Source organism: Parasteatoda tepidariorum, chromosome 10, assembly GCF_043381705.1.
Source record: "Parasteatoda tepidariorum isolate YZ-2023 chromosome 10, CAS_Ptep_4.0, whole genome shotgun sequence".
In the NCBI taxonomy this organism is placed as follows: domain Eukaryota; kingdom Metazoa; phylum Arthropoda; class Arachnida; order Araneae; family Theridiidae; genus Parasteatoda; species Parasteatoda tepidariorum.
This window is the reverse complement of record NC_092213.1, coordinates 62318037-62336615: the sequence shown is the minus strand read 5'-3', so window position 1 is coordinate 62336615 and position 18579 is coordinate 62318037. Positions and strand designations below refer to the sequence as shown.

General features: G+C 32.6%; 1 protein-coding gene across 1 annotated transcript in view; it reads right to left on the bottom strand.

Moving 5' to 3' along the window:
* Nucleotides 1-18579, bottom strand: part of LOC107448132 (signal transducing adaptor molecule) — a gene marked incomplete at its 5' end in the record, with an annotated part of 44501 nt that overhangs the window by 15309 nt on the left and 10613 nt on the right. The window contains 3 exon segments of the mRNA XM_043045390.2: nt 11910-12109; nt 14277-14364; nt 14489-14577. Of these exon segments, the coding sequence (XP_042901324.1) occupies nt 11910-12109; nt 14277-14364; nt 14489-14577 (377 nt within the window).

Genomic DNA, 18579 nt, shown 5'->3' with positions numbered 1-18579 from the left:
AGAAATATCAGCAAAAGAAGAACTTATTAAATTTGAATTAGAAATGCAAGAATCAAAATTAACCTTTGATATAGAAAAATTAGAAGCAGCAAAATTGTTGATTAGAAAAAATGAAAAAGATGAAGCTAAAGTGTGTATGGGACACAAAATTACACCATCAGATTTAATATCAATTATGGAAAGAAAAGCTACAGTGTGGAATGATTTTCCTAATTTAATGAGACTGTTAACTTTGTGTGTGATTGTTCCTTCCTCTACAGCATCTGTGGAAAGATTGTTTTCTAAGATGAATTTAGTCTGTACCAAACTGAGATGTAGCATTTCACAGAAGTCTTTAAATTGTCATCTAAACATAATTTTCAATGGATCCAAAATATTATCTGATGAACAGGCTCAAAACATAATTACTATCTTTAAAAATACTGAAAATCGCAAAATATCTCTGTGATTGATATAATTTTATCTATGTATTCTGTATTTCTATTATTTTTTCAACCATTAATTCAAAAGTAAAGTTAACACAATATCAAAATAATAATTTCTTAATCATAATAAGTTCAATAAATTTTATTAGTAAATAAGTTTAAAAATTTCTATGCTGGCTGGCTGTATAATTTACATTGAATTAATAAATGGAATTAATCTGCAAGCTGTCTTATAAGCAATTCCTTGCGCAATACGTGTATGTTTTTTATAGTATTGTACTTTTTGTATACATATGTAGTTTTTTTTTAGCAATACTTAATTTTCACAAAAATAAAAAAAATTTTCACAAAAATAATTTTTTTCACAAAAATAGGTACTATGATTGAAAACCTGGATTAAGCCCTGCTTAATGAGAGGCCACTGTATATCATTTAACTAACTTATTTTTAAGTTTTAATATTTGTTTCAGAATAACTTAGCTTATTTTGTTACCTACAAAAAATTATTCATTATCAGAACAACTTAGTTAAAATTTCTGTGGACTAGGAGTTGACTGTAAGTGAGATAAGAAAAAAAACAACAATACATTTGAATAGAGGAAGGAGTACTGTGGATTTATTTCTTAGTTTTGTCGTTTAGATTGTTAAATCGATATAACCTAATATCGTGATATAAAAGAGTTGATTATATCGATTTAAGAAATTTCTATATCATTAAGCCCTACGTTGTAGCCTAACAAAATTACAAACCCCACCCACATAATAGTCGAACTGATATTTATTATAATATTGAAGGAGTAAATATGAGATTAAGATCCCATAACAATGTTGAAAATTACTGTTATAGTAACAACCTACAGTATGATAAGGGTTTATTTGATTTCAGTTGGGAAAATGTTTTCTCTCGTAGTTTCAAATTTTCAGGTTAATCATAACATAATACATGAAGCAAATCATACTGATATTAAAATTCCTAAAAAGTATAAAGACTGTTTAAAATCTCCCCAAGATAAAAATTGGGAATTAGCCATGTCTGATGAGATTAATACCATAAGAGAAAGAAAAGTTTGGGATTTGGTTCTAACTCCAAAAATAAAAGCATTTTGGGAAGCTGCTTGATTAGTACAACTAAAGTAAATGAAAAGGGTGAAATTGTGAGATGCAAAGCATGTTTAGTTGCTCAGGGATTTAAACAAATATGAGGGGAAAGTTATGATGAAGTATTTAGTCCTCGGGTAAATTTTGTTCTTGCAAGAATGTTATTCACAATCTTAGTTTGTATGGTAGGATGGTATCATTCTCAATTAGATATCAAGTGTGCTTATCTTTACGCAAATTTGAATGAAGATGTAGATTCAAACAAGCAAGGCCATGTTTGTCATTTAAAGAAAGCTATTTATAAACTAAAAGAAAGTGATCGAGAGTGGTTTTTTAAAATTGGATAATACACTTGAAAACTTAAAGTTTGTAAGATTGAAGTGGTGTAATTGTACATATGTGTATAAAAATGTAATTCTTATTATTTATGTAGATGATATAATAATATTCACTAAGACAAAAGATGAAGTAGACAGAGCTATTAAACTTTCAGGTGATTATTTTAATTTAAAAATTTTGGGTAAAACTCGTTTGTTAGGTGTTGAATTTGTCCAAAAGGATGGTGAGATGTTAATATACCAAAAGAGTTACACCCAGAAAGTTTGTAAAATGTTTTCTAGCTTTAAATTTCCTTTGTCATCGTTGCTGATTACGAAGGGTAACTTATTATCAAAAGCTGATTGTCCATCTTCTAAAAGGGAAGTGGATGAACTGGCAAAATTGCTGCTTTGGAACATTTTGGGTTGTTTGTTTTATATAACTAATCGCACAAGACCCAATATTTGCTATGCGGTAAATATATTATCACAATTTCAAGAAAACCCAGGTTTAAAACACTGAATGTAAAACAGAGTATGTGACTTTAACTGACGCTGCCAAAGAGGTAATGTGGATTAAGCGTATAATAGATGAGTGTGGAGAATTAAATTTAAAAGACATAAATTTAAGCAATTTTATTATATTTAGTGAAAATCAATCTGCTATTGCTTTTTCCCATTCACCTATTGAAAATAGTTGAATGAAACACATCGACGTAATATATCATTTTTAAAAAAAGTAAATTTACGATAAATTTTTCACTGTTAAACATGTTAGGAGTAAGTTTAACTTAGCGGACATTTTTACAAAGCCTTTAACTAAGAAGTTGAAAAATTTTGTTCAAAAGTATTTGTGAAGGTTTAATATTTTGGATGGTTTAAGGAATGAAAGAACTTAAATGTTAGTTTAAAGAAATTAAATATTTCTTCAATATTATTTTAGTTTATTGAAGATTTTGATAAGATGTATATGGATTTTTGTAAAAGTTGAAAGCATGAGAGGGAGTCACATATTAAGATAAATAAATGCTAAAAAGGTTTTTTTTTTCTATTTTGTTTAAATAAGATAAAAATAATGGGTATAAGGTTCGATCTTCGTCAGTTGTCAAAGATGATGACCTCACGCATTCAACTTACGTTGGTAACGTCATGGTCTGTGCTGATCGGCCAGTTTCTTTTCATTTGCTGTTGGTCGTTTTTGCTTGGATCATGACGTCATTCGTTATCTGTTTAAAGAATATTTAAGCTTCCGTTGAAGCATTATATTTTGTATTCATTCTTTTCGTTAGTCCCTCTGTATGTGACAGTTTGTCTACCCATGTTTGTAAAATAAATTTTTTGCTTTAGAAACTTTGTTTTCTTATTTGTTTTCTTGATTAACAGATACAATGATGTTCTGCGACAATCTCCGATGTCAAAAGATGGTGAGTGATAGGCTACATAACTACACTAAAGGTGGGAAAATGCGACTTGCAACGTATGAAGAAGTTGCATAATGGGTGTCCAAAATCTGGGAACAAATCAAGACTACAACAATAACATCAAAATTCAAAGATGCTGGATTGGATTTTTGCGTGGGAGAGGTCCCTTGTTTAATTTCAGACGATGACGTGGAAAATGAACTAAACGAAGAGTTACAACATTTATTTTGTTACGAGAGCAACTAATCTGAGAAGATCTGAAAACTTTCGTTTAACTAGGCAAATAATTATAGCTCAGGCGAAACATTTTCACAATGAGCTTAGCATAGAAAAAAATTGCAAGTACGGCATAGAATGGTTTGCCCGATTCAAAGAAAAAAACGCCATTAGATTAACGAAATTTTGAGGTGAAAAAGTCTCAGCCGATATAGAAGCCGCTGAGAATTATGTTGATTTTGTGATGAATCTGGTTCAAACTAAGAACAAATTTTTAAAGTTGATGAAACGGGTCTATATTATAAATATCTACCAGATACTACTTACACTACAACAGATGAAATCAAACCTAGAGGTTTCAAAATTACAAAGGATAGGCTGACATTATTAGCACAATGAGCTTAGCATAGAAAAAAATTGCAAGTACGGCATAGAATGGTTTGCCCCGATTCAAAGGATTAACGAAATTTTGCGGTGAAAAAGCCTCAGCCGATATAGAAGCTGCTGAGAATTATGTTGATTTTGTGATGAATCTGGTTCAGGCTAAGAACTTGACCTTAGAACAAATTTTTAAAGTTAATGAAACAGGTCTCTATTATAAATATCTACCAGATACTACTTACACTACAACAGATGAAATCAAACCTAGAGGTTTCAAAATTACAAAAGACAGGCTGACATAATTAGCCTGCGAATGCAGCGAGCACATGCAAATTGAAACTGACAGTTGTCGGCATAAGTAAGAATCCCCGGGCATTAAAAGTTTTGCTTGTAGCTAATAAAAAAGCATGGATCACACAAGAACTTATTGCAGAATGGTTTCAGAAAGAATTTGCGCTCAAGTCACATGCACATTGTAAATCGGTAGGATTGCCCGATGAATGCAAAATTGCTTTTAGACAACTGTACGGCACATCTACCTGCCAATAATATAGAATATCAATATTCCCCCCGAACTGTATGTCCTTGATACAACCTCTCGATTAAGACATTTAACAAAGCTGATTGACACAGCTAATGAAGGAAAATCCATCCATGATTTTCTGGGAACATTCACTGTAAAAGATGCTATATGGTTGTCAGCAAAAGCATGGGAATTTGTTTAACATGATACATTAACTCACGCATGGCGGAAGTTAATTCCGACATGTATTTTTTTTAGAAGAAAATGTTGATGAATCTCCTTTTGAAGGATTTAAAATTTCCAAAGAAAAAGATCTCCAAAATGAGCTCCGGATATACTCTCAAAAATGGCTAGAGCGGGATCTCATGCCAGAAACAGAGATTAATGAGTGCTTTAATATCGATAATGACGTCCCAATTGTAAACAAACTGACAGATTCCGAAATTATTCAGATGATGTTGAACCCTGACGCTGAACAAAAAGAAAGTGACAACGAAGATGAGGCTGAAGAAATTTCTTTCATATCTAATTAACGATGTATCAAATTAACAAAAGAACTGATAACTGGAATGGAGCAGAAATCATTTATTGAGGAAATTCATATAATGTTCATAAAATAAAGCATGTGCAAATTGAAACTAACAGTTGTCGGCATAAGTAAGAATCCCCAGGCATTAAAAGGTGTTGAAGTTTTGCCTGTAGTTTATAAAGCTAACAAGAGAGCATGGATCACACAGGAACTTTTTACAGAATGGTTTCAGAAAGAATTTGGGCCCAAGTCACGTGCACATTGCAAATCGGTGGGATTGCCTGATGAATGCAAAATTGTTTTTAGACAACTGTACAGCACACCTACCGGCCAATAATATAGAAATTCAATATCTCACCCGAACTGTATGTCCTTGATACAGCCTATCGATCAAGGCATTTTACAAAGCTTAAAATGCCGTTAAAAAGTATTTAAAGAAGCTGATCGACACAGCTAATGAAGGAAAATCCATCCATGATTTTCTGGGAACATTCACTGTAAAAGATGCTATATGGTTGTCAGCAAAAGCATGGGAATTTGTTTAACATGATACATTAACTCACGCATGGCGGAAGTTAATTCCAACATGTATTTTTTTTAGAAGAAAATGTTGATGACTCTCCTTTTGAAGGATTTAAAATTTCAAAAGAAAAAGATCTCCAAAATGAGCTCCGGGAATACTCTCAAAAATGGCTAGAGCGGGATCTTATGTCAGAAGCAAAGATTAATGAGTTATTTATTGAGGAAATTCATATAATGGCTGTTCATAAAATTCAATAGTTGTTTCTTAATCAGAAACCAAAATTTCGTCAGCTAAAAGTTGATAAAATGCTTAAAAAATAAATATATGCATATTTTGTATTTTTTAAAAATTATTTTTCTTGTCAAAATTTTTAAATGTTATTAAATATCATTTTTTATTCTTTTAAATGTTGTTTTTCTTCCTTTTTTAATTTAGGAGAGCTTTTCTTTTCTTAAAATGTTTTACTTTGTTTTCATTGTAATTTGGGTTTGATAAACTACGTTTGTTTTGCAGATTCAGAAAACAGGGAAATTCAGACATCCGGGATAGCGATGGCCCTGAGCATCCCGGATAATTGATTCTCTACTGTATAAATTTTTTAAGTGTATTTTCACATGTGCACTTTATAAGAATCAATGTCATGCCCACAGTTCCGCATTTATAAAGATATTTATTTCTTTTAACTATGAATAACTTTTAATGCATTTCAAACTTAAAATACGCATTTGAACAGCAAATCATAACCGAATTTATATGAAATACTTCATAATGTAATTGAGTAAATCTAGTGATGTTTCATACTTTATTGTATGGCAATGAATAAAAAATGGAAGAGTGGACTTTATGGCGGTGCAACCTATGCGTCAATAACCTAAATTTTTAGATATTTTTCGCAGATGCGGCCTGTACGGCGGAGTGGTGTATCCACCAGAAACAGGGCCTTATTATCGCACGGGCCTACGGGGTATGGGCCTTGGGCCCAGTGTCTGATGGGGCACTAAAGACACAAAATTTAAAACCTATGAAGAGCCATTTACACTGCATCCAATTTCCGAGATGCGCCCGGGAATGTTTTCAACAACAAACTGCTTACGCATGTGTGAATTTTATGCAATAAGAACGCTGCCTAAAGAAGAAAGCGATGCAGCTCGGCAGCTGAGGATACGAACTATTTTTGAGTTGGGGCTCTTATTGTTGGCAGCAAAGTGAATTTCTGATTTGTAAATATAAACACATTTTGCCTCTCGTAAACGTGTGTTGACAATGTCTACGAAACAGCTAAGTGGTCACGGTAAAAGAAAATTGAAGAAAAAACGAAATGATGAAAACCAAAAAATGAAAGGATTCATGGACAATTTTCTAGATAAAAATCCTACTGAGACTGAAAACGTACAGAATGCAAAGGAAGTTTCCATAACAGATAAAGTAGAACTTGAAACAGATGCCTTTGAACACATTTCTGGTACATCAGAATTTGATGAGGTTTGTGAAAAATCATCCCCGGTTTGTAAAGGAACTGGTTTTGTTGAAGAAGAAATAACTACATTTAATCAGCAGGTAAATGATCCATCAAACCTGTCTGAGCATTCATGTAAATCAAATAATTCATATTATAGTGATGATGGTTTATGGCCTGAAAGTTTTTCAGATAATTTTCGGGAATACTTTGTATTGAACAAACCTAAGAACATTCAATTAATTGCCAACTCTAGATGTATGATTGGAAACAAAGAAAGAGTTTTGACTGAGGCAAGTTTTTTCAGAAAAAAGAAAAATAATGAATTACTCAAAAGAGAATGGCTGGTTTACTCACCAGCAAAAAATGCAGTGTTTTGCTACTTATGTAAACTATTCAGTGCTAGTGACTAATCGCTTTGCAAAGGAGGATTTTCTTATTGGAAAAATACTTCAGAGAGTTTAAAAGAGCATGAGAACTCAATGGTTCACAGGAATTCTGTGCTTGCTTTATCTCAAAGGTTAAATTCTACAGTAATTTCTGGTCCAGAAATTACTGTATAACAAACATTCTGCAAAAAGTTTGCTTGTTTGGANAAAGATTATATTTGTTTAAAAATTTATGTAAAGGACCCATTTTTTTTCAAAAGGACCCAGTTTTTTAAAAGTCATGGGTCCCAGGGAACCGGGATTTTGAAAGCCTAGTGTCTTCCCTGGTAACTATGCAAAATATTGTGAGGGGGTCTAACCTCACTAATAATCAATTGATAAACATGGTCATTCATGTTTATCAATGTGCCTCTTACATTTGATTGTCCTCTTTCACTCACTGTGAACAAAACTGTTTCCATTGAAACGACAGGCCACGAAAAATCAAGCTTCACCTGTGTGTCGCACTGCTCAGGTCAGCGGGATAAACTGAAACCCTTCGTTATCTTCAAAAGAAAAACTATTCCAAAGGGCAATTTCCCTAAGGAAATCGTTGTTTATGCAAACGAAAAGGGGTGGATGAATTAAAGTATGATGTTGGAGTGTATATGATAAAGTATTATATGTACTAATGTCAAGGCAAATAATATTGAACCTTTTCATCTCTGATAGTGATGGAAGTGACTTTGAAGGATTTTAAATATTTAATTTTTACATTGTTTTATATTTTTTTCCTGAAATTGTTAACTGTAATGAATTGTTAAAGCCTTTTTTTTAATAAAGTTTTAGCTTAAAATTTTTGATTTTATTTTTCTTATTACATTGTTTTACAGATTTATGTAATCAGTCGCAGAGTTAATTCTTCAGCTAAATATGGTTGAATTATTTTTTTATAATAGAAGAATAATTTACTTTTCTAAAATTCAAGATTCTCCAACCTTTCTATCTATAACTCCTACCTTCCAAACTCAAGGTTTCTTTGTCAGCGAGCATATAAAAAAATTTTTTTTTGCTGTTAATTATTTTGTCTTCTGTTATTTGGCACAGTGCCAAATGGTAAGAACAACTTTATTACAGTACGACCTCGAAAATCCGGATATCTCTAAAATCCGGGACCTTTACATTTCGTCAGGAAAAAATTTCAACAAAAAAAAATCACTTAAAATAAAAATTTTAACTTAAGAGCGCAAAATCGCAACTCTTCTCCAACAAGGAAGCAGTAGAAGAAGAGGTAGGGGTGGGGAGTGAATGAAAGCACATAGCTGATAAGAAAATTCCAGTCCTTCTTATCAGCTTTGTAGAGAGAACAAAGGGGACTCCCCTCAGGAGATAGGGGAATCCCCTCTACTTTCTTTGATAGATAAGGTGTGTAGGAGGAGGAATTCTTCTACCACCTTGTTTTTCCCCCTTGTGAAGAAAGAAAACGGGTTCTTTTTTAACCTTGAAGTGTGGGAGGCGGGGACAAGTTCTTTCGTTCCCCAACAAAAAAAGGATTAGTATCAGCTGTTACAGTCTAGTCTAGAAGCATCCGTTTTAGTTGTATGTTGAAAGTCAGCTCCCGTTTTAAAAGCCTATATATTTAGTTTTAATTGTTATTAAACGAATTGTTATCTAACATTATGTTATCTAAAAGATCGATTACGGGAAAAATTGATGAACGTTCGAAGAAGAGGAAACATAATTCTCTTTCAATTTTGAAGAAAGTAGAAATACTTCGGAAACATGACTCAGGAACTTCAGTGGCTAATCTGTGAATCGAATACGAACTCGGCAAATCAACTGTTTATGATTTAATTAAGCAGAAAGATAAAGTACTGCAGTTTTTTGCAAAAAGTGACGTACCTTTAGAGATGGATAAGAGAAAGACTATACGCAAAGCCAACAACGAAGATTTGGATAGCATAATGATAGAATGAGTATGGCAACGAAGAAGTGAGAAAGTGCCTTTGACTGGCGCAATTATTATGGCACAGGCAAGGCTCTATTACAAAGACTTGAAAATAGAAACGCCTTGTGAATATTCTTCAGGATGGTTAGATAAATTTAAAAAACGTCATGGAATAAGGCAATTAAGAATTTGCGAGGAAAACATTTCATTAATGAATTTTCCGAATTTGTGGCTGAAAATAATTAATCTTTCGATCAGATTTATAATGCCGACGAAACTGCTCTCTTTTGACGCTATGTTCCAAGAAAAACCTTAGCCACTGCAGATGAAAGCAATCCATCCAGTGTGAAGGATATAAAGGAGAGGCTAACTGTGTTGGCATGCGCTAATGCTTTCGGATCTCATCTCTTCAAGCTGATGGTAATCGGCAAAAGTGCTAGACCTCGAGCATTGAAGAACGTTCAAAGTCTACCCGTTGTATACAAAGCGAACAAGCGTGCATGGATTACGCAAGAATTGACAGAAGAGTGGTTCAACGATCATTTCGTTCCGAAAGCTCGAGCTCATTGTAATGCTGTTGGGCTTCCAAGCGATGCCAAAATTATTCTCCTCTTAGATAATTGTACAGCACATTCTCCGGCTGAAATTTTTATCGAAATCAGGAGTTCAAGTGATGTACTTACCTCCGAACTGCACTTCTCTCATTCAACCTATAGATAATGGGATATTAAGATCTTTAAAATGTAAATATAAAAAGGACTTTTTGGAGAAAATGCTCCGTTCTCTCAATCAGGGCAAGAGCATCACAGAATATTTAAAGGAATTTGACATAAAGGATGCCCTTTACTGTGCTGCAAATGCATGGAATAGTGTTACCCCTGAAACTTTGAGGCATGGTTGGAACAATCTGCTGCCTTCTACCATTTTCTTTGAAAATGAAAGTGAAAACAATTTTGAAGGTTTCAAACTTTCAAAAGTTCAAAATTTGAAGTTAATGAACTTCTCGATTACGCTAAAAAGTGCGTGTTCAAAATTGATCAAGATGACATCGAGGAGGTCATGATGTGCGACGACGATTTACCTATAGTCAACCACATGACGGACAATGAAATAAAAATGGCTGCTTTAATGGTCGTGAAGAAAGCAGTGATACCGAAACTGATACTCCAAATGAAGAAAGATTAGTGTCATTGGATGAAATGTTAACAAATATGAACAATGTTCTTAAAGGTTAATGTTACTCTATAAAGTAAAAGAAAAAATAAGCTAACATAGAATGAAATCTATGAAACAACTAACGATTTTTAATATGTTTAAAAAATAATTTAGTTAAAAGTTTTTTTAATTGTGTTGCTATAAATATATTATTTTAGGCTACTTTTTGTCTCTGTTTGTTTTGTAATGTCTCTTATTTATTATTTAAAGCATATATCTATGTTAAGTTGTTAAAATGGAAATCGGAGGTCTACACAAGCACGTTTAATCGCAAAATCAGCCTGTCGAATTCGGAACTTCGATAATTCTATAAATTTAAGTAAGGTATCTAAAATCCAGAAATTTCCGAAATCCGGACCTTCCAAACCCCCCAGCAGTCCGGATTTTCGAGGTTACACTGTATATCATTTTGTTGCTTTTTTTATGCTAAAAAAGAATTAATGCATTTTAGGCATTCTCTCCTCCCAAATAATTTAGAAATTATGTTATTTGATGTATTCAAAAATATTTCAAAGTACTTAACATTATTTTCTGACCATTTAAAGCGATTATTTTTTATGCACACTTATTCCAAATAAGCCTGTATCAAGGATGATATAGACCTGCCTTGCCTAAACAGTCTACGGCCATAAGAGAGCGAACCTGTTAACGGATTTTATTTTTTTATAATTTAGAAATTAAAACCTTACTTTATGAAATGTATAAAAAAATTATTATTTATTACACAGATATTCTAAATGGTAATTTAAAGGTCTCTTCTACAAGGATGCTAATATGCGCAATGTAGCGCCCCTGCACCAAGATAAAGTTTTTTAAAAATTTTAACTTTTATTCATGTGCAGCGCTTTCGCCAGAAAATATGGTATATCAAGGAAAAGGACTAAAAATTTATTTTATAAATGAAACAAATTTTGATTTCCATTATTTTTAACGAAATACAAACTTTACTTTCTTAAAATGATAATCATTATAAAAAGAAAAAATACATCATAATTTTGGGAGAAATTTCATATAAGAAGCTATGTTTTGAGGAAATATTAGCACCCTGAGAATTTTCTGCACTTTTGCAGTAGTATTATGGAAAACTTAAGTTTTTCAGTGCTCGATGATCCAGAATTTGCCGAAATCTATTATTTGATTTGCTGATAATGATGACTATTTTTAGACATAATTCATACAATGCAATTATTTATAATTCATACAATGCAATAATTTAAACAGCTGCTTAAAAAAAAGCACAATTTTGACTAAAAATTTAATTTTTGGTTTCAAAATATTTAAGTTCATAGACACATTCTATATTAATTTCAGATAAAACATTTTTTGAATTATAATTGAAAAAAATTACCTCTACACATTAAGAATTCTACTAGAGTGTATAAATATTGCAAATTACAGAAGATTTGGCAACAAATAACTTATATGTAACAACAAATATTGAAATGTACTACATTCCACATATATAAAAACACAATTAAGACAATCTTACTTGTTGAGGTATAGTTCCCAAAGAATGACTAACTGGAAGAGAATAAGGACCACAAGGAGCAGATGCATATTCTTTCATTAAAGTTTGGTACGAGTTTAAAGCTTCGACCAAAAATTCATTAGCAGTGGTTAATGAAGCATGTCTACGATCGATCTGTTCCAACTCTTGATCAATCAAAGGACCCATTGCAAAACAGTGTTCTGAAAATGAATCATAAATTTCAATGAACCTTTTTAAAGTTTAAGATAGCCAACAATAATAGGACTTGGAGGATTCCACCCAGTCGTGAATGGTATCAACAAAATAGTCCTGGCGCTGCCCTGGAGCTAAAAGGTGATAGGAAACTACAGACAGCTATCACAAGACTAATCAACGGCCATACCCGCAGACTAACATTTGATCAGGGTCAAAAGACGTTCCCTGTATGCCTAAAATTTAGCGATCACCAGGCTTCACCTGGTCATTTGCTGACCTGTATGGGACTGGAGAAAAATTTTATTTTGGAGGATCCGCAGATGGTGTTTGATTTTCAGTCGGTGAACGGTGGACTTGGTCTAGCCTTGTTCTGGGCCAAGAGAAATAAGTACCACCACCATAGTTTAAGATTAAGTTTTCTTTTTTTTTTCTTCTAACAAATATCTTTTGCTAAAGCATAAAAGATGTTTGAAACCTTTTCCTGATTAAGTACTGAATACTAAAACAATCCATTTTTCTTAATTTAATAATAATATGTAATGCAATATTTTTTTTTGATCAGCGTTTTGTAAATTGGGAAGCGCGGACTAGTCTAAAGGGAGCCGCGAAAATTAGTCACACTGAACAATTTTCCAACTTACGGCTAAAGTTTTCTATGTAAAAAAATGAGAGAATAAATGATAAAATACTATTGTGCTTTATCGCACATAGTTCAACTAAACATTCCGTAACTTAGCATCCATATACCTGGACCCCGGCATATCAATTGGCATCTTATGAAGAAGTTGCCTGATGGGTGTCCATACCCGGTAACAACCCCGGAATTTTCGGAGCATCTCCGGAAATTCCAGCGTACTCCGGGCACTCCGCAAAGATATACATTTTACCCGGAAAATAAACCCAGTAGCTAATTTTCACATTTTTCTTAAGATGACGTTACGTAATCCTATTCCCCGCCCCTTTCACGTCAGCTCGTTCTCCTCCCAATTGAGAACGGTGTTTCTTTTCCCCGCGCTCTTGTGGTATAGTGCTGACGTCACCGAACCTGTAGAGCTAGAACTGGTCGAATGACGTCACCATTACATTAAAACTGTGGTGCGAGCCTGTCGTGTTTACTTTTTTCTGCTGCCGACGCTAGGCTTAGTTGAAGTTAGTTGCTGTTTGAAGATAAGATCATGGCTTCCAAAAAACATTCACAGATGTATAGAAAAGAATATTCTGTCGAATGGCCAGTTTTTTCTCGCTCGACTAAATCTATGAATCATGTATACTGTAATATTTGCAAATGCGATTTTTCTATCGCTCATGGAGGTCGGAATGACTGTTTACGGCATGNGTCAGTGGGGAAAATGGATGAGCAATGGATTGCATACTTACACTAAAAGTGGAAAGATGTGCCGTGCCTCTTATGAAGAAGTTGCCTGGTGGGTGTCTAACGCCTGGGAGAGGGTTAAGGAAACCACTATAACATCCGGTTTTAAGGATGCAAGACTGGATTTTTGCGTAAAAAATGTTCCTTCCTTAATGTCGGATGAAGAAGATGATGTAGAAAATGAACTGGATCATGAACTACAACGTTTGTTTTGTTCTGACAGTGAAGAATCAGATTTCGATGGTTTTGAATAGATATATGCTCAAAAATATTTGAAAAGTATAAATAAATAAATGCTGATTTATTGTTGATTATTTTATTTTTTATCGTATACACATCCTCAACTTATTATTTTAATTGGTTATACATGTTTCTTCCGTAAGTATCATTCTCAATTCTTTCTTTTTATGACAAGTATACATAAAAATGATGATGATAATATAATGAGTATACATAAAAAATAAAAAAAAAGATTTATCAATAACTGTTTTCTAAGTATAGAGTTTATGTTTTAAAGATTATTATTTTTTATGTGTATTTTCACGCATTCGATATTTGATAAAAATCGATGATCGATCGAAAAAACGAAAGTGCGGCCTCATTGAAATTTTATGTTTTTGCGGGTGCGGCTTATTTAATGGAATTTACTGTACGAGACGTACAGTAAATTCCATAAAATTCCGTACCTCTTCACCTTCAAATAATTTTTATGTCCATTTATACTAGAAATTAATGAACTATTTTCAATAAAAATTACTCATTTCCTGAGACATAGTTAAAAATTTATAGCAGGCAAATACCTTCTAAACTTCGGAGCTCTTCAGAATCCGGCCGTTCTCCTGTGGGATCTGCTTCATGTAAGAAGTGCAACATTCTATCAATTTTTTCCTAAAACATGAACAATGAATAGCTTAAATTTCTATGTTTTTATATTAACATTTAAACAAAAACTGTAATTATTAAATGTGATACCAAAAAAAAAAAATATATATATATATATTAAGTTACCTACCTCATCTATTTCTACTTCTTCTTCACTTTCAACAAAAGTCTTAACCTTAACTTCTTCAGTAAATTGAACAGTTTTTCTCTCTGTTTTAACTATTCAAAATAACAAATATATATACATATAATAGAAATAAAATAACAATTTATTATTTGTAATAAAAAGTTAGAAATGCTAGAATATGCTAATTGTAGCTATTGTCAAGTATAGTTACATTTACTCATACATTTCAACTATCAAAAAAGAAGACACTCATGGCTTAATGAGTGAATCTGGCAAAATATCTTTTTAAGACTTCAAACAAAAGAAAAATAAAGTTATAAGTAACCCTTTAAATCCTTTGGAAATAATCATGCTCCAGGCAAAACCATTTCAAGTGTCATCCAAATTAGGTCTTGCCTCTAACAAACAAGTTCACAATACTTGTATTAATGAAACCACAAAGGAATCAATTTTTATACAAATGATTGTATATGAAGTCAGGATTTTGACACTTTATGTATTGAAGCTAGAAAAATAGAATACAAAAATGGTTTCTCTTATTTACCCTTGGAGATCTATATACCAGAGAAGTGATGGTGAAGATAGTCCCATGGAAAAGGAGGAAATCGTCCCCAAAAAGGGCAGTATTGAAACTTTTATAGTTAAGACAAATAATAGTGCATCCGACCAATTAGACATATTAGGTGAGAAATTTTTTTATGCCAATGCTATACCATTTGATGTGGTTGAACATTCAACTTTTTTGGATTTAATAACTGCATTGAGACCCGGCTACACTCCCCCAAGTAGAAAAGCATTATCTAAGTCTATTCTGGATGAGGTTGTTCAAGAGATAGAGGAAACTACAAGAGCAGCACTAACAGGAAAAACTGTCGCATTAATCGAAGATGAGAAGAGTAATGTCCATAATGATCCATGATTATCCACCTGCATCTACTCTAATGGCTAGGCATATTATCTGAAAGCGACAGATTGCAAGAGCTATCCAAAAGATGCGAACTACCACAAAGAAATAATGGAGGAGTCGATCAAAGTCGCAAAGGAGAAGTTCGACTGTGAAGTGAAAGCAATAGCAACAGACAACGCCAAAGTCATAGAATTGAATGTGGGGTTTAGTGGCACAAGGTCCAAAAAAGGACATACTGCGCCAAACACACGGTTTTAAAAACAGATTGCCAAAGTCATGGAGAAAGCAAGGCAAATCTTGGGTGAAATCAATGAAAACTTATTTGTGTATGGTTGCTCATCGCACTTAATCAATCTTCTTGGACAAGAAATTACTCCTGACAGTTTGATGAAAAAAATTGTTAGAGTACAGAAGTTTCTCAGAAATCACCATGTTCCAGCAGGCTTATTAAAGAATTTTGCGGATTCTGTCAGGCCTCAGCTTCCAGGTGCTATGAGATGGAATAGTCAGTTGCAATGTGTTGACTCTTTCCTGAGGAACCATCCCTATTTCCAGATGATTGTTGAAGAACATGAGGCTGAGATACCAATCGATATTGCTCAGATCATGAACGATTTCAATCTATACAAACAGCCCAAGGATTTGCTGACACAGTTGAAGCCTTTAAGCTCAGGATTAGATTCTCTCCAAAAGGACACTGCAACATTAGCAGACTCTTGCAAAGATTGGATTAGCCTACTTATGGAAGAGTCTCTTGAACCCTATTACGGAGTCATCAAGGGAAGAATGAGTCAAGCTTTAAAACCATTTCACTATTTAGCGTATCTCATGCATCCAGTTTACGAAGGAAAAGATCTTACAACTGAGCAAGCTGAAGATGCTCGTAGCTGGGCTAACTCAAGAATTCCCGGATGCTTACCCCCTGATAATCGCCTTTGAAGCAGAAGAAAAGCCATTCCCTTCTTCATACTTCAATGCTGCTAATCCAAATTTGAATGCTTAGCAGTGAAGGCGAATTTTGTAAATTAATTCAAGTTCTTATGTCTTGCCCATCCAGTTCCGCATCCATTGAAAGAATCTTCTCGAATTTTGAACTCATCCATACTAAATTCAGATATCGACTGGGCAATGAAAAATGCGCAAAATTAGTCACTTGCAATNACTGTTGCCAGCTTTTTAAACTAAAATAAAAATGACTCACAATCTCAAAAATTATTTACAATACTTTTTTTAAATAAAAATGTATTAATAATAAATGAAAAGAGGAGTTTTTTAGCTCTACCACCACTTTCCCCCACCATGGGGGAAAGTGGTGGTGTATATACTAGCCTAATTAAATATATTACTGTAAACATATCACACAGTTAAAAATAAAAATACTGCAATAATTTTATTCTAAAATGTTCAAATGTAAATATTTTCAATAAAAATATTTTAGACAAAAACTTTAATATCTTTAATTTTAAGCTTTGTTTCAAAAGTGCCTGATTTTACCACCACTTTCTCCCACCTGACCCTAATGTGCTTTTTCAACTGAATAAAAGTCTTTAACTTGACAAAATAATAGTAATTCTTGACTTAGAGTTTGTTAGTAGTTACAAGTTTTGTTTAGCTTATTTCTAATATTTAAGAAATGGCAAATTTTAAATTTTTTTTAGTTCTTGAATTTATTAATAGTTCCAAAGTTTTTTGTTTGTTTGTTTGTTTCTAACAATTAAGAAGTGCAAAATTTTAAATCCTTCGCAAATCAAGCTATAATGATAAAAGTAAGTATCACTATTTTCAATAAGTATATTACAATATTTCTGTATGAATGTATATCCTTCTATAAGAATACATGTATATAGTTGCAAAATCAATAGCAATCATTTACAACATTCATTTATAAAGGCAATTATGTGAAAATAATATATTGTCCGCTATATGACATAAATTAAAGAAAACAGTAGGTTTTTGACAGTTTTTACCACTGTCATGTCAAAAACCCAACTCTGGTTCAATGCATGGGTTTTAATTAGTTCAATGCATATAAGATGCTCAAAATCATCATTTCTTAGAATTTATTTAGAAATCTCATTAGTTTAATGCATATAAGATGCTCAAAAAAATTTTTTAGAACTTATTTACAGGTGGATTTTGCCAAAAATTACACCACTTGATACGAGGCAAAATCCTAGCTTTTCACTATACACATGAAATGTTTACAATATTTACTGCTGTTGTCATAGTTTTTCCGAGGAATAAAAAAGGGCGTCACTTAACACCATAAAAATTAATCGAAATGTGTAATATTACAGAATAACTGAATTCATTCCTAAACAACTTTCAAATTATCTTTGTATACTATTTAGCATGTGTAATGCACAGAGTAATTCTCACTTTTTATTAAAATAAGAAAAAAATTTGCAGTTAAAAAAAAATAATTAAAGGTATGCAAAAAAACAATGACCGAGGAAAAAAAAAATTTTCCAAAAAAAAGTAAGCAAAAAAAATTTATTAATTGATAAACAATTTAAGTTTTTTCCCATAATTTAAACTGAAAATTATGAGAAAATGAAAATTTATCCCTCCCAATATTTATGCGTGTGTATACATATATATTTGAAAATTGTGAAAAATGGAAAAAGATTTTTAAAAATATGTATAAGTGTAAATTTTAAATAAATTCAAATAGGTAAAAGCATCAATTTTTTGCAAATATGTTATTAAATATACTGATAAAAATATTTGGTGCTTAAAACACTTACGTTTCGATAAAAATTACATTTGCCGCTAACATGTCTAAATATGCGTGTGGCCCTTCGTTAATCTACGGGCCGGGCAAATGGCCCTTCACTTAAAATATTGTGCGCCCCTACTATAGAGACAGTTATTAATTTCAATAGTGAGTAATTATTTAAACAGTGAATTAATTTTTCTTTTTAAAGGAACATGGAAAGTTTTTATGGCAGATTGCTGCTTATTTTGATAATAAGGGTAAATCAAAGGACCTTTCTAAACACTATTAGGGAGAACCCTGCTATTCCTACATATTACGATAAGCACCAGTCATTGGAGCTGTAGTAGCTAAGGCAATAAGAGCGTTCGCCTTCTTAGTAGGTGAACCGGTTTAAACCCCAATGATGGCTGGTCGATACGAATTCCGCACTCGACTCGCACTAATCACAGTGCTGATATAAAATATCTA